Source organism: Nerophis lumbriciformis, linkage group LG05, assembly GCF_033978685.3.
Source record: "Nerophis lumbriciformis linkage group LG05, RoL_Nlum_v2.1, whole genome shotgun sequence".
Lineage (NCBI taxonomy): Eukaryota > Metazoa > Chordata > Actinopteri > Syngnathiformes > Syngnathidae > Nerophis > Nerophis lumbriciformis.
In genome coordinates, this window is record NC_084552.2 from 42,570,110 (window position 1) to 42,586,191 (window position 16,082).

Here is a 16,082-nt window from a genome sequence, read left to right on the forward strand (position 1 = left end):
AGTTCAAACAGGTGCTTCGTGTCTATTTACAGTATTTATATCCATGTGCAAATGTGTATTATGTTTGATTACGTTTTTCCGGGGAAAGGGTTACGAAGTGGACACACACGTCTTATTTGTTCTTTGCGGCTTTCCGTAGTCACCATAATGCTAGTCACATGACGCGTCATATTAATAACAACGAAGTTGAGGCTTGTTCGGCGCTAGTTTTATGAAAATGAGTTTTTTATCCGTAATATGTTACTTTCTTTGCTGCGCATATGCTTCGACAGACGAAAACAAGCCAGTTCAGGCATTTGTAATCCCACACAGTCACATGGATGTAGGGTGGGTCTACACCATCCAGGTAATACTGCCCAGCTGGTATTTGAACCTTTATTTACCATAAAAAAAAACATTACAATTCATATGGGGAGTCCTTCTGCTCCAATGGGACAGAAGGACCTATTGTTATTGTAAGGTTGTATTATTATTATTATACCGGCCGCCTCTTTGAGTTGTAATTTGACCCTTCAAAACTCACCATATTTGACCCACACATCAGGACCTGCGAAAATTGCCTTTTAATTAAAAAAAAACCGAACCCCAAAACTCAAAATTGCGCTCTAGTTTGGTGTTGATTTTGCAAAGCAGATCAACGTTGATATTTCAATGTCTTACGTTACAACATAGTTATTAATGTTGAAGGCTCAGCTATGTACTATAAATGGTAATTTTTATAAACGCATAATATTTACCAATTAATAGTTTTTCAGATGAAGATATTATGTAAGTTACTCTGCTACTTTATATGAAACCTACAGGACCAATATATACAGCATAAAACAGTGACACAAATATTTAATAATTTAAATATACCAAATGCAACTTTCTGGAGTATGCTTTCAACTTGTCCCCCCGAAATTCCCTCAGCTTTTTTGTGATGGTTGCGGCCTAAAATACCTGAATTGGCGGCAGCTTTTTCAGATCGTTGCAACAAAAGTTGCAATGTTTTTAAGTTTATTTTTTTGAACAACATTGAATTAATTGAGGATTTTTATACATTCATTATTAATAGTTCAAGTGTTCCTTGTAACCATATTCTCTAAATGCACAGGATTTCAACAAAATATGGAAAACAAATATTGCTGTTTTACTCGTTGTATTCCACACCTAATTAAATGTAAACACTCGATGGCATAAAAGCACATGCTCATTGACAAATTACTCTACTTTAAAAAAAAAAATAAAAATTCAATTATAACAAATGATAGTAATAGTTAATTTTAATTACAGAAATAAACATCACTAAAGGCTTCCTTATCGTCCGTTGTTTGCTTTGTTGTCCACGAGTTGCAGACATTCTCCATGTTTATTTTATGCTTGTTAAGGCACTGCGCTCTCTTGTAGTGGTTTTTCTTTGTTTCATGCATTGAACAAAGAAAGCACAGACTACCAAGTCAATTTCATGGTGTGTTAAACATACTTGGCCAATAAAGATGAGTCTGCTAAGTCCGTATGTCCATCTTAAACATTCATTTATGTTCCAACATATATATCCCCTTACGTTTAGTGCATTTGTGAACTGTTGATTGCGATCTCACCCCCCGCGACCCCGGATGGGACAAGCGGTAGAAAATGGATGGATAGAAGGATGATTGCGATCGATAGTGACATTTTTTATTTGGTTATAGATTAGATTATAATTACACATTAACATATCTGTCATGCAAAAGCTGCCTTTTTGCTAGGTCAGTATTGCAAAGGAGAATCTGTTCTTAATTGCCTTATTTTACCTGAGCAATAGAGCATTATTACATTGTTACATGTTGTTGTTCCTGCTTTGGCTGCACAAGAAACAAGCAAAGTGAATAGACGTTGAATTAGATTAGTTGAATTTGCATGAACTGGCGCGATTAAGACATTGCCAATATTAAACATTGAAGAAATGCCCCAGGATGATCACTGTCTTAGTTTCCATTCAGACAGAAAACTAAAGTTTATTTACCACAGGAGAGCATGCACGCCTATGCAGCCAATGTGTACACCAGTGTGACAGAGGAGCTGTCGAAGGGGAAACATCGAAAGTTTATCGTTGTGGAGCAGGAATTTTTTCGACTGTGGTGGAATAACGTGGCCTCAGACTCCCACAAGAAAAAAGTATTATTAACACATAACAATGTTTTACTACCCTTAAGTGTTGAATAAGGAGGTTCAAACATGGTGTGACTCGTTTTAATTTTTAGGTCCGGCAGCTTGTGAAAGAAGGCCGACTTGAGTTCATCTTGGGGGGCCAAGTGATGCATGATGAGGCTGTCACTGATTTAGATGATCAGATCCTTCAATTGTCAGGTATTTTGGTATTGATCCAATACCAAGTAAATACTGTGCAGAAAAAGTATTATCGATATGTTTTACCAAAAGAATTATGTAAGATCATTTAATGATTTTGTGACTAATCATGATTATAATCAGAATAAAACACAGGACAAATACTTTAAGGGTGTCCAAAGTGAGTCCTACTGGCCATTTGTGACATATTTTTTTTATATTTTTGTTTTGTCTGAAATCATTGTCCTGTGTTTTATGTAGGGGTGTCCCGATCCGAATGGGATTTCAAATTTATATCAGCAAAAAAAAAACAAGTATTGGATTATTGGCTTGCATCTAACCTCTCTGATATAAGCATTCCGATACAGGCAGTCTTGCAGCGTGTTTACCTGTGCAAAGCTGGAGAGCCAGTTAAAATGTCCTCCAATGAACACACAAGGTTGGTCATTTTAGGCAATAGGAGGTAGCAACTACACAACACCCAATCACATAAATAGCACACAAGCTAGTCATAGGTAATTAGGATAGGATAGGATAGACCTTCATTTACCCCACAATGGGGAAATTATGTGGTTGCAGTGCCCATTTAAAAAGTCCACCAAAATAAGGTAAAAACACACGAAAACAAGAGGGAAACATTGAAGAACACAAATGACATAAAAGTCATTAAGAACACAGAGCTGATGCAACCAGCAGCCACTTCAGTGGTGCCATTTCTGCATACAACAACAAAAGTAAAACAAAAAATGAGCAAGAAATAATACATATTGCGCACATTCAATTGCAGCATGCATAGACAAACAACAACAACAACAAAAAACACCATCTTAACAACCACATGACTGTGGTGCTCCAAGCCATCGTTTGCTGGGGGGAGGCAGCACGGCCATAGACAGGAACAGACCTAACAAAGCGACCAAGAGACCCATCTCTGTCTTAGGCTGACCACCAGCCCCCAGCCAATGTCTGATCCACAAGGGCGAGAACTTCGAGAAGTATCCGATACATGCTCATCCAGCCAGGACTCCGTGAAGCTCGTCCATCCGAGAGAGAGCAAACAATCCCCATGACAACCGATGGCAAACACAGCCTAAACATCTGCCCTATCTCCCGACGCTTAACGCCATTTCCACAGCCTCGTCTTTTCCTCCACATCGCAACTGGACCCTGCGGTCTCTCTACGCAGACTCTGGTGTGGGAAAGAACCAGCCGCTGGTCTGCGGCCAAAAGGCTCCCCATTCAAAAGTTCACAAAACACATCAAAAACAGCGCAGAAGTCACAAAAGTGCCTCCCCTCTTTGCACAATCCCAAAAGGGGTCGAACCATAAGTCAAAAACACATGAAAACAAGCGGGAAACATCAAGTAAGACCAATGAGGACACACAAAGGCCAGAGCTCCTGCAATCAGCTGCTACTACAGCGGAGTTATTATAAAATAATAGTAACAATTAGTGTCCTTAACTGAACAATATTGCGGTCTAAAACACCACATTTGTCAGTATAAACAAATATACAATTATTAGAGTTGCAATTTATTTACAGATTTGTATCCAAGGCAGAAGTGTAAGTAACAACTGTGTCCGCATTATTCAACTTACTGTGTTGTGATCTTTTTTCAAGGAATTATTGTGGCCACTAGGTGTCGTCAAAAAAAACATATTACTACGCCACTTCAACTTAAAACATTAACATTCCAGATGTTAATAATAAATAGCTAAACAATTGTCATACCGTACATACCATTGTACTCTGTTTGAGAAGTTTCACTCGCTCAAACCTTTTCTAACATTCCACATTATAAAATGATAAAGTATGCATGATTTCTGCTGATATCGTATTAAATCAGAATTGGAATCGGACAATATTCAAGGCTCCAATATCGGTATCAAAAGTGAAAAAGTTGTATCGGGACACCTCTAGTTTTATGATCAAGTAATTACCACCCTGTCGTTACGATCAGTGTTTGATATGTCAGTCGTATCCGCTTCAAGATTCTTTGTGTGACTTCAGAGGGCCATGGCTTTCTCTACGAGACGTTTGGCGTTCGTCCACGGTTCTCTTGGCATGTCGATCCGTTTGGAGCCTCTGCCACTACGCCGGTGCTCTTCGCCCTGGCGGGGTTCAACGCTCACCTCATCTCCCGCATCGACTACGACCAGAAAGACGACATGCAGCAAAACAAGGTCGTCACGCAGCGGCCTGTCAGAGTTGCATCTTTGCATATAAACCTTTTGTTCTCTTGCGACAGAAATTACAGTTTGTGTGGAGAGGTTCCGCCTCCTTGAAAGAGCAGCTCTTCACTCACATTATGGACCAGTTCAGCTACTGCACCCCGGCTCACCTGCCGTTCTCTAACAGGTAATCACCAGTAATACAACAAACACTTTAAACCGACAAAAGGCATAATGTTTGTGCGTATACCTCAGCTCTGGCTTTTACTGGAACGGAGTAGCATTGTTCCCAGACCCTCCTAAAAGCGGTGTGTACCCCAACATGAGTTTGCCCGTTACCAAGGCAACAGTAGATGCTTATGCCAGGACCATGGTGGAGAACATCAAGCAGCGGGCCGCTTGGTTTAGAACCAGACATGTTCTGTGGCCATGGGTGAGACGTTCATCATTGTCATATTCATTGAATACATACTAATACATGTGCGTGTGTGTGTGTGTGTGTGTGTGTGTGTGTGTGTGTGTGTGTGTGTGTGTCAGGGCTGTGACAAACAGTTCTACAACTCCTCAGTGCAGTTCAACAACATGGACCCTCTAATGAACTACATCAACAAGAAGAGTAAAGAGTTTGGAGTAACAGTGCAGTATGCGACACTTGGGGAATATTTCCAAGCCATCCACCAATCCGATCTCATCTGGAAGGTCCGTGGCAGCCAAGACTTCCTGCCTTATTCTTCAGGTAGCTAGCCTACACTAAATACAACAGAACCCGCTTAAGTCAGTTTGTAAAAATGACCATACACGGTCAGCCACTTTTGTTGACATAAACTTTGAGACCCAAATGGGTCAGTTTATGTCGACACATGTTGTAGTATTGTTAACGTTCTCATTATAGCTAAGCAGCGACATTAATGCTGTCTAGTTGCACAGCATTAAAACATGTACATAATGACTTCCTGGCCAGTGCAAACTGCAAGGTAAGCCTCATAATAAAAGCATGGTCGTATATACCTGGATTTAACCAGCAAAATGCACATTTTTAATTGTTTTGTTTGGATTGTTATGCACCGGGGAGAAAAATTGCACATGTACAAGAGCTTAAATGTCATTGTAGCTAAGACATACAGCTAAGGGGCGCCGGAAGTTGGCAGACCCGTCGGCGATCCTGTTCTTTCTCCCTGTAGTGTTTGTCTGCTCTTGAATGGGATTGTGCTGAAAATTTTAATTTCCCCTTGGGGATTAATAAAGTATTTCTGATTCTGATTCTGATAATAAATGAATAAGTCAAGGCATGGAGAGTAGTCAGGAGATTGTCTGCGTTGTCTGATGTGTAGGGAGAGACATCAGAGAAAGAATCAGCAACACCAGGTGTGAGCAATCAGTTGAGTCCACTAGTGATGGCAATCGGGTGTGCTCCGAGCTCTGGCACCAACCAACCATCAATCGATTTTCTATTGCTTGCCTTAGCACAAACAACAAAACACCCTCTCAAGTGTTTTTGCTTGTGTTTAAAAAAAAATAAAATTATCTTTATTACGGCCGCCAGCGCAGAAAAATCCATAAATTAGCCGCTCTGTCTTATAAGCCGCGGGGTTCAAAGTGAAGGAAAAAAGTAGCACCTTATCGTTCAGAATTTACGGTAGATCATAATATATATATATATATATATATATATTCTGTCAAGACGTGGACTATGGCAGGGTTTGTTTTCCCGAGATTGGAGTGGACATGACGTGAAGGTAGGGACATGATTTAATTTTACTATAAAAAAGGAACAAAGGGTGCAAACAAAAGGCGCGCACAAGGCGGAGAACAAACTTGGCTATGAAACAAAAGAACGTCAACACATAAACTGAACTATGGTCATAAACAAAAACTTACTTGGAAAGCATGGAGCATGAACTATAGTATCAACAGGAAGCAAAGGATAGCATGGGTGTCAGAACTAGCAGAAGTCAAACAGAGTTAATGGCGCCAGGCCGACCAACAGAAAAAGACAGGCTTAAATAACAGTGACATGATTGGTGACAGGTGTGTGAGTCCAAACGTGGAACAGGTGAAACTAATGGGTAACCATGGAAACAAAACAAGGGAGTGAAAAAGAAGGAACTAAGGAACCAAAACCATACAGGACATGACTAAAACAAAACATGATCACACAGACATGACATATTCACTGTAACAAAAACTGTAAAAATGTTCTCCCCTGTGTCGTATTTGTTAGCATCCCAGCAGGCATGGACAGGGTTTTATGCTTCAAGGAACGTCCTCAAAGGTGTGGCAAGACGAGCCAGCTCCCAGCTTCATGCAGCAGAGACTCTCTTCACACGCTATTGCCTCAACTACCCAGACGGACCCGTGGCTAAAGACTGGGCGCTCACCAAACTCAGGGCTCTTCGCTGGGCCGTCTCTGAGGTAACGTGACGCAAACAGGATCTATTTGACCTTGAAATAGCATCTAAGTATTTCTTTGTAGGTACAGCACCACGATGGGATCACCGGCACAGAGTCTCCTCGAGTGTCAGAGATGTACATGCAGCATCTCACACAGGCCATGATGAGCGTGGACGAGCTTCTGGCTGCAATCATCTTGCTGCCGCACAACCTCGACTCAAAGGGCAGCAACTACCATGGAAAAGGTTTTGTTGCTTTATCATCTGATGTTTCAACCGCACAGCAAGAGTACCAGTATGATGCAAACGGGCTTCTCTTTGCAGGTGCTCACCAGACATTGGAGCAGCATGTTATCGTTTATAACCCGTTAGCGTGGAACGTCACCACCGTGGTCAACGTCACCGTAACCTTACCGTTTGCGAGAGTCTATGATGATGCCGGACAAGCAGTGCCTGCGCAGGTAACAACTTTGTATTAGAAGTGTAACTGTACGCCATCGCCACAGTTCGGTGCGTACCTCGGTTTTAAAGTAATGCTCAAACAAATGATTTTTTTAATAGTTGAATCTTCAGCGATTATTTTTTCGATTAGTCGACGAGTCAAACGGTTATTGCTTATGATCTGCTGTACACATTTTAGTTTGGTATTAAGTCAGTGACTCGATTATAACATTAAAAAAAAAAAAACAATACAGTACTACCTCAACTTACAAGCCTAATTGGTTCTGTGACTGAGCTCATAACTCAAAACACATGTAACTCAAATTAAAGTCATCCACTGAAATTTAATATAATTAATTTTTTTATGTCCTTGGCCCCCCAAAATATCACAATTTTACCATGTAGCATGCCTTTTAAAAAGAAAACCTTCTTTTTAGATACGAAGTAGTCCAAAAACTTATGGTAGTTTTATGAAGTAATGTGATAATAATGTACAATATTTACTTTGAAGAAATAACAGACTTAAAGTGCAGGATGTCCTGTAAACATGACATTCAGTATAAAAGTATTTTGATCCAGTACTGTTATGGTTGTTTGGCTGCAACATTTAAGTGTAAACATGATCATGAATATCAATTAAAATGTTGTTAAGCAACGAGTCGACAAAAACTAATCTTTGTTGAATAATTTTATTAATTGACATTGTCCATTATGACTAATTGTTTCAGCTCTGTTTTAAAGTGACGTTTTGGTTCCTTTTGGGTATGGTAAGGTAACAAAATGCAAAAACATAGAGCTGCTTAGTTTCCGTGTAAACCGCTTTAATTAGAAGGCCAATAACCAGCGGCCTATTTAATTGTGAATTGTGTTGACTTAAGTTAGTCCCACCCATTCCAATATGTAGCAAATATGGCATTAATTCAGGGTTAGGCTCCATCGCTGGTGTGTTTAGTAAAACATTTGGGTAATGATTACTTTGCTACTTCTCAAGGGTAAGTGTGGTAGTGCGCTGATTGAATACTGCCCAAGTATTACTTGACTTTAATGATGAAAGAGGGTTTTCAAGCTCCAGCTTCTTCTTGGCACTATTATTAGCTATGATTCATGAAGGGTGGGTCTGCTCTGTATTTGTTTGCAAGGTAGATGGTGTGACACACTTCCTGTCTCTCACAGAGATTTAGCAGTTTTTACATTACCTTTATCTTTGGTGTAATTATGTGTTTGTTTCTGTTTTTATAGTTCGTGTTAATAGCTGCTAAAAGTTGGCAATGTCTATTTGCTGTTTACAGCTATACTTGCTGCTCTATAGTATCGCGTTGGGTTTTGGTCATTGAATTTTATTTTCATAAATGGGAATTAAAAACCAAAAAATAATTGGTTTATTATTTCAAAATGAAATACAAAAAATTAAATTGAAAACAATAAGTGTTCTTTTTTAATGTCGAAGAGCAATAACTCGATATAAAAACGGTTAAACGGTCTAAAAATGAAGATCTTGAGTCGACAGAAATGATAAATGTGTCCAAAAATATGTTTTTTATATTATGACGTGGACCGGCGTGCATCATAAAGACAGATGGTGGATGTTTTTTTTGTATAAACGCACAACACCATGTTGTTTTTTTTGTTTTTTTTCTACAAGCCAGTCCTCAGTCTTGTCTTTAGGTAGCAACTTCAAAATATTAAAAAAATATTGTTTTTGGTCATATTCTTTGTTTTTGCTGACTGCTGATTTTTAATTTTGTAATATCCATCCATCCATTTTCTACCGCTTATTCCCTTCGGGGTCGCGGGGGCGCTGGAGCCTATCTCAGCTACAATCGGGCGGAAGGCGGGGTACACCCTGGACAAGTCGCCACCTCATCGCAGGGCCTAATTTTGTAATATGAAATATAAAATGAAAATCTAACAATTTTTTTTATCTAATTATTGCTTTTCAATATGAAAAAAGAAGAATGTTTTGTTTTTCAAAATTAAACTTAAATACCTCTGTAATGGAAAAGAAGAATGTTATGTTTTTCAAAATTAAATTTAAATATCTCTAATGGATGCATTGATGTATGCCTCTGCACCATACCGATGACAAATACATAAACTGTTGCTTCATATGCTATTCTAATCTCTAAAATGGTAATGTAAAAAAGTTTTTTAACTCACAGATCCAGAAGTCCGCCTTGTCCAACATGACCTACGACCTCTTCATCGTGGTGGACCTGGGTGGTCTTCAGCACAGGAAATACTCCATCAAGTTCTCAGAGAAGCCCTGCCTCAGGAGTTCCAAGTGTGGTGAAACTTTCGAAGCCAAGTCGGTTTCGTTCGAGAGACTAAGCGTTCAGGATTGGAAGAAAACGGGCAGGAGGCTCCTTCCGGTTCTGAGTGAATGTTACAAGCTCATGTTTGACCAGGACACTAATTTACTGCACAGCATCACATACTTGTAGGTGTCGTCCACTATCTTCCCTTTAAGGACTTTTGGCAGTGTAAAACCCTGTCCTGTCTTTGCCAGGCAGGACAAAAGAAATGTGGAGATGACGCAGGATTTTTGGGAGTACCAGTCCAACGGCGACGTCCGAGCGGGGCCCGTCTCAGACAACTACATCTTCAGCGCCAACGGTTCAGCAGTGCGAGCGTACGAGGCCGTGCGAATGGAGATCGTCCCCGGCGACGTCCTGTCTGAGATCAGGCAATACTTCTACAGGTGCGTTGCCACGTCTTTGTCTCATGGCTGCTTGTCCGCTCACAATCATGTATCATGATCCAGAAATGAAAGCGACGACGACTACGCCTTCTCTGTGGTCACCCGGGTCCCGCGATGCTTTGGGACCAACGTCGGGTGTCAGAGGCTGGAGCAGACTTACTCACTGGGCCCCCTCTCTGTCAACACTGAGGTGGTTTTCAGGACCAGCTCGTCGCTAAGAAGCGAGCGGACGCTCTACACAGACAACAATGGCTACCAGATGATGAAGAGAACACACAGCGAGTTCACCAACAACACTTTAGCTAGAGTAGGCTTTCTTGGTTTCCTCTAGGCGCTACCAGCCAAATGGATAATGGGACCCTTCTTCTTTTCCAGAACTTTTTCCCCATGGTGCGTGCGGCCTACATGGAGGACGAGCTCAGTCGGTTGGTGCTGGTCAGCGAGCGAGCACACGGCGTGTCCAGCCAAGCCAGCGGACAGCTGGAGGTACGCATTCTCAAAAGACTCAAAGCATACGTGACCTCACTGTGTGCTCTGCCTCCCAGGTCATGCTTCATAGACGTCTCTGGAACAACCTGCCCTGGAACCTTGGCTACAACCTGACTCTCAACGACAGCTCAGTGGTCCGACCTACGCTGTGGATGATGCTGGGTGCCAAGGGTGCGACCTCCCAGCTCTATCAGCGGGCGGCGATAGAGCTGCAGCACACGCCTGTTGTCATGCCCATCGACAGGCCGCGGGAGGAGGACGGTAAAAGCTAGATCACGTGCATCCAAAAACTAGAATGAATAAATTATTAATGGTAAATGGGTTATACTTGTACAGCGCTTTTGGACCTTCAAGATACTCAAAGCGCTTTGACACTATTTCCACATTCCCCCATTCACACACTAATGGCGAGAACTGCCATGCAAGGCCCTAACTAACCACGACCTATCAGGAGCAAGGATGAAGTGTCTTGCTCAAGGACACAACGGACGTGACTAGGATGGCGGAAGCTGGGGATCGAACCTGGAACCCTCAAGTTGCTGGCATGGCCGTTCTACCACCCAATCCACGTCGTTAATGAGATATACCACCAGTCTATGTGGACCAACTTATCAAGTTTTCTTATTGTAAACATTTACCTTTGTGCTGTTCTGAGCTTTTTAGGGAAAGGCTGGAGTGAGACAAAGCCCAGAGGAAGTCCTCCTCCACGTGCGCTGGTGCTGCCCCCCAACCTCCACCTGCTCAGCCTCAGCATCCCCGGCTGGAACTACAGCTCCCGCCATGATGTCCACCTTGCTCGTATTCGCTCAGGTTTGACGCGGGGAGACACGTTTAGCAGCTGGGTGTTTTGCGCCAGTTACCGAGTGTCATTCCATTCAGGCCAACATCGTCAACCCGAGCCGGACTATGATCGCGTCCTGTTGAGGATCATGCACATCTTTGAGGAGGGCGAAGACCATGACCTCTCAAAGCCGGTCACCATAAACTTGAAGGTGGGGAAGATTATATTGACAAACAACAACAAATGTAGCAACAGTTAGCTTCTTCACACATGTGCTCAGGATGTGCTGCAGGCTGTGGGAGAAGTGTCTGCCGTGGAGGAGCGTTCTCTGACAGGAACCTGGGATGTGGCCAGCATGCAGAGATGGACATGGAAAACTGCAGAAGAAATGCCCATAAGTAAGATTGCGTTTATTTGGACACTGAATGATGCTAATGCTAATTGTTTTGTTCACGTTATTGGATTATGCTTAAAGGGGAACTGCCCTTTTTTTAGAATTTTGCCCATCATCCACAATTCATATATGAGACAAAACACATGTCTTCTCCTTTTATGTGTGTGCTAAATATGATAAAACTGCTACCAAGAGGCAGCTAACAATAAAGGTTAATAGGATAAGATCTGTTTCGCCTATAAAGACCTCTAAAAAACCCTCCAACAACGTGTTATATACATGCTACGGTGGAACCTCAATTTACAAACTTAATTTCTTCTTGAACATGGTTATTTCATACAGTGAAGCATAGTTGCCAATAAGAATAATTGGTTCCAGCCTCGACAAAAGTCCCAATTTTGGTAAAAAGACGGACTAGTGTACAGTGCATCTGGAAAGTATGTACAGAGCTTCACTTGGATTAAATTCATTTTTGTCCTCAAAATTCTACACACAATACATAATGACAATGTGAAAAGTTTTTTTTTCAAATTGCAAATGAAAAACTAAAAAAATCACATGTACATAAGTATTCACAACCTTTGCTCAATACTTGACTGATGAGAAAAAGATTGAACTCTTTGGCGTGAATGCCAGGCGTTATGTTTGGAGGAAACCAGGTACCGCTCATCACCAGGCCAATACTATCCCTCCAGGGAAACATGGTGGTGGCAGCATCATGCTGTGGGGTTTCTCGTTTTTCAACAGCAAGACTCGAAGACTAGTCAGGATCGAGGTAAAGATGAATGCAGCAATGTACAGAGACATCCTGGATGAAAACTAACACTTCACATCCAACCTGATGTAGCTTGAGAGATGCTGCAAAGAGGAATGGTTGAAACTGCCCATAGGTTTAAGGTTCAAAGACCTTTTTGTCATGTGCACAATTTGTAGAATGAAATTATTTCTTTGTTTTCACACTAGTGCCAAGTAGGCAACAATCTCTACTGCTCCTATGTGCTTTGTGAAAACATTTCAAATAAGAACATAAAACAGTGACTGACAATGTCCGCTCTCACTGAGATGCCGACTGATGGGATGTTTGTATCTTTCAGCACTTGTGCTCTCCATGAGCTGGTAAATTCAGAATATTCCTCACTCCTCTAATAGAAAATGCTTGCTAGCGATGTTGTAGGTCTTATGATACATTCCATTTGTTGACAGCCAAGTTGAGCGCCATATAATGTCAAGTTGGTAGTGTGTGGTTTGTCAAAGTTGAACAACTTCTTTGGTTGTTGTCACAAACTTATACTAAAGGTGAAGGGTCTGGGAACAAACCGAGCACTAACTTTTCCTAACTCATAAGCAATACAGCAGAAGCAGCTCTAGCAACGTTTTTTATGGCGGCTCGCAACCAATATTATTAGAAGCTCAAGCTAGCTAGTAGCTAGAAGCTGGCTACTCGCTACCTTCTGCCCGAATGCAGCTGAGATAGGCTCCAGCACCCCGCGCGACCCCAAAAGGGACAAGCGGTAGAACATGGATGCAGGTAATCCCATTACCTGCATTGGTAGCCTCCTCATACTAGCATCCATCCACCCATTTTCTACTGCTTGTCCCGGTTTTTTAAATATTTCGAACACATTGAAAAGGACAATACGTGTGTTCTTGTGTCACATTAGGATTGTCAATGTTGGGCAAAATTCCAAAATAAAAGTGCAATTCTACTTTAACAAAGGTACATTACACTTTCAGTTGTACAATCGATGATAGTTATTACCATATCAATTAGTATAATAAATAACGACTTAAGGATAATATCAAAGACCTTGGTTATTTGTTCATCCCTATACCTTACAAACACCATATTGTACTGTTTATGAAACTGGCTCATATTGGTACATTGTTGACTTAATTACACTCCACATATTGACGTGTTGAAGTGTTTTTCCAGTGATGTGTGTACTGTGCGTATGAATGTTTTCAATTAAATTCAATCAGTGTACTCTCAAAAATGATAACGTTTTTGATTCTGTATTAGTGAATTTCAACATTTGTGATAAAACTTTAACATGTGTGTTCTGCATATAACCAACATTGTGTTGGTTATATATCCTGTCCTTTTTTTGCGGTACAGTTTGTGAATGAAGTGTGCTTTTTCCTTGTCTCAATAATTCGGACATGTTGCTTCTGTTTTCTTTATTCCAGAAAACGTGAGCTCCATTGGCGTCATAGAGGAACCTTTTTCAGTGACCATCTTGCCCAAACAGATCAGAACTTTCTTTGTGTACTTCAAGTCCAGCTGTCGTCGTCTGTGATGACATCTCCATTTATTTTGGAATCGAAGGAAAATTTCGGCTCATTTTTGCACATCTAGATCCTTTTTAATTTAATGGTTTAGCATTCACTTTCTTACGGAATAAAGTTCATTGAAAAAAATCCTAATTAGTTTTTTTAATTTGCTATAAACTACGAACATTAACATTAAGAAATGTCCAATCTTGAAAAGTTGCATTTTGTGTGTAGTCAATGTATGAAATAGTTTCCCTTTTTAAAGATGGGACTGTTGCAATACATTATCTTTACAAAAATATTATATTAATAAGAAGATGGATGGATGGATGGATATACACTATATTGCCAAGAAGTATTTGGCCACCTGCCTTGACTCTCATATGAACTTGAAGAGCCATCCCATTCCTAACCCATAGGGTTCAATATGATGTCGGTCCACCTTTTGCAGCTATTACAGCTTCAACTCTTCTGGGAAGGCTGTCCACAAGGTTGCAGAGTGTGTTTATAGGAATTTTCGACCATTCTTCCAAAAGCGCATTGGTGAGATCACACACTAAAGTTGGTCGAGAAGGCCTGGCTTTCAGTCTCCGTTCTAATTTATCCCAAAGGTGTTCTTTCAGGTTCAGGTCAGGACTCTGTGCAGGCCAGTCAAGTTTATCCACACCAGACTCTGTCATCCATGTCTTTATGGACCTTGCTTTGAGCACTGGTGCACAGTCATGTTGGAAGAGGAAGGGGCCCGCTCCAAACTGTTCCCACAAGGTTGGGAGCATGGAATTGTTCAAAATGTTTTGGTATCCTGGAGCATTCAAAGTTCATTTCACTGGAACTAAGAGGCCAAGCCCAACTCCTGAAACCCCACACCATAATTCCTCCTCCACCAAATTTCACACTCGGCACAATGCAGTCCGAAATCTACCGTTGGTCTGGCAACCTCCAAACCCAGACTCGTCCATCAGATTGCCAGATGGAAAAGTGTGATTCATCACTCCAGAGAACGCGTCTCCACTGCTCTAGAGTCCAGTGGTGACGTGCTTTACACCACTGCATCCCACGCTTTGCATTGGACTTGGTGATGTATGGCTTAGATACAGCTGATCGGCCATGGAAACCCATTCCATGAAGCTCTCTGCGTACTGTACGTGGGCTAATTGGAAGGTCACATGAAGTTTGGAGCTCTGTAGCAACTGACTGCAGAAAGTTGGCGGCCTCTTTGCTCTATGCTCTTCAGCATCCGCTGACCCCTCTTTGTCAGTTTACGTGGCCTACCACTTGGTGGCTGACTTGCTGTTGTTTCCAAACTCTTCCATTTTCTTATAATAAAGCCGACAGTTGACTTTGGAACATTTAGGAGCGAGGACATTTCACGACTGGATTTGTTGCACAGGTAGCATCCTATGACAGTTCCACGCTGGAAATCACTGAGCTCCTGAGAGCGGCCCATTCTTTCACAAATGTTTGTAGAAACAGTCTCCGTGCCTAAGTGCTTGATTTTATACACCTGTGGCCGGGCCAATTAAGTGATTAGGACACCTGATTCTCATTATCAGGGCGGGTGGCCAAATACTTTTGGCAATATAGTGTACGTTGTAAGTGTATATGTAATGTAGATATCAAGTGCTTGATTGTATACACCTGTGGCCGGGCCAAGTGATTAGGACACCTGATTCTGATTATTTGGATGGGTGGCGAAATACTTTTGGCAATACAGTGTATGTATATTTTATATTTTTACTATGTCTGTTTTGACAATCTTATTGTAAATGTTCCTTAAACGTGGGCTATATTTGTTGTAAATGTTCAATTTTGTTGAATAATAAAACATTTTAAAAAAGTATTTTGAGTGCTTGAGTACAGAGAAGTACGGCAAAATGCAGTGCACGCCAGTGCCCGAATGTTGCGCTCAACACTCCCCAAATGACACTTACCATCCAAATTGTAATACTAGAAACAAATTTAAATTATCCATCCATCCATCCATTTCCTACCGCTTATTCCCTTCGGGGTCGCGGGGGGCGCTGGAGCCTATCTCAGCCACAATCGGGATTAGTCGCCATATTATCCACGTAAGAAGCGGAGCGACTAAGAAAGCAAGAGACGAAGAAGACGCCGGTATGCACCACTGGTCTCTGT

General features: G+C 41.4%; 1 protein-coding gene across 3 annotated transcripts; it reads left to right on the forward strand.

Annotated features, from left to right (window-relative positions):
• The first annotated feature begins 147 nt into the window (after positions 1 to 147).
• man2b2 (mannosidase, alpha, class 2B, member 2) lies at positions 148 to 15,749 on the forward strand. Of its 3 annotated transcripts, XM_061959160.1 has the most exons (19): positions 150 to 346; positions 1,993 to 2,139; positions 2,226 to 2,331; positions 4,322 to 4,494; positions 4,560 to 4,669; positions 4,738 to 4,915; positions 5,020 to 5,218; positions 6,704 to 6,894; positions 6,956 to 7,118; positions 7,197 to 7,333; positions 9,473 to 9,750; positions 9,820 to 10,011; positions 10,075 to 10,318; positions 10,387 to 10,497; positions 10,557 to 10,761; positions 11,164 to 11,310; positions 11,380 to 11,492; positions 11,562 to 11,679; positions 13,863 to 15,749. In XM_061959160.1, the coding sequence occupies exons 1-19, from the start codon at positions 212 to 214 to the stop codon at positions 13,970 to 13,972; spliced, it is 3,057 nt and encodes a 1,018-aa protein (XP_061815144.1). In that variant the 5' UTR covers positions 150 to 211; the 3' UTR covers positions 13,973 to 15,749. The 3 variants fall into 3 exon arrangements, with proteins under 3 accessions (XP_061815145.1, XP_061815143.1, XP_061815144.1); XM_061959159.1 differs by having other exon boundaries at positions 149 to 346; positions 6,956 to 7,333; XM_061959161.1 differs by lacking the exons at positions 11,164 to 11,310; positions 11,380 to 11,492; positions 11,562 to 11,679; positions 13,863 to 15,749 and adding an exon at positions 10,837 to 11,098 and having other exon boundaries at positions 148 to 346; positions 6,956 to 7,333.
• The last annotated feature ends 333 nt before the right edge of the window (positions 15,750 to 16,082 follow it).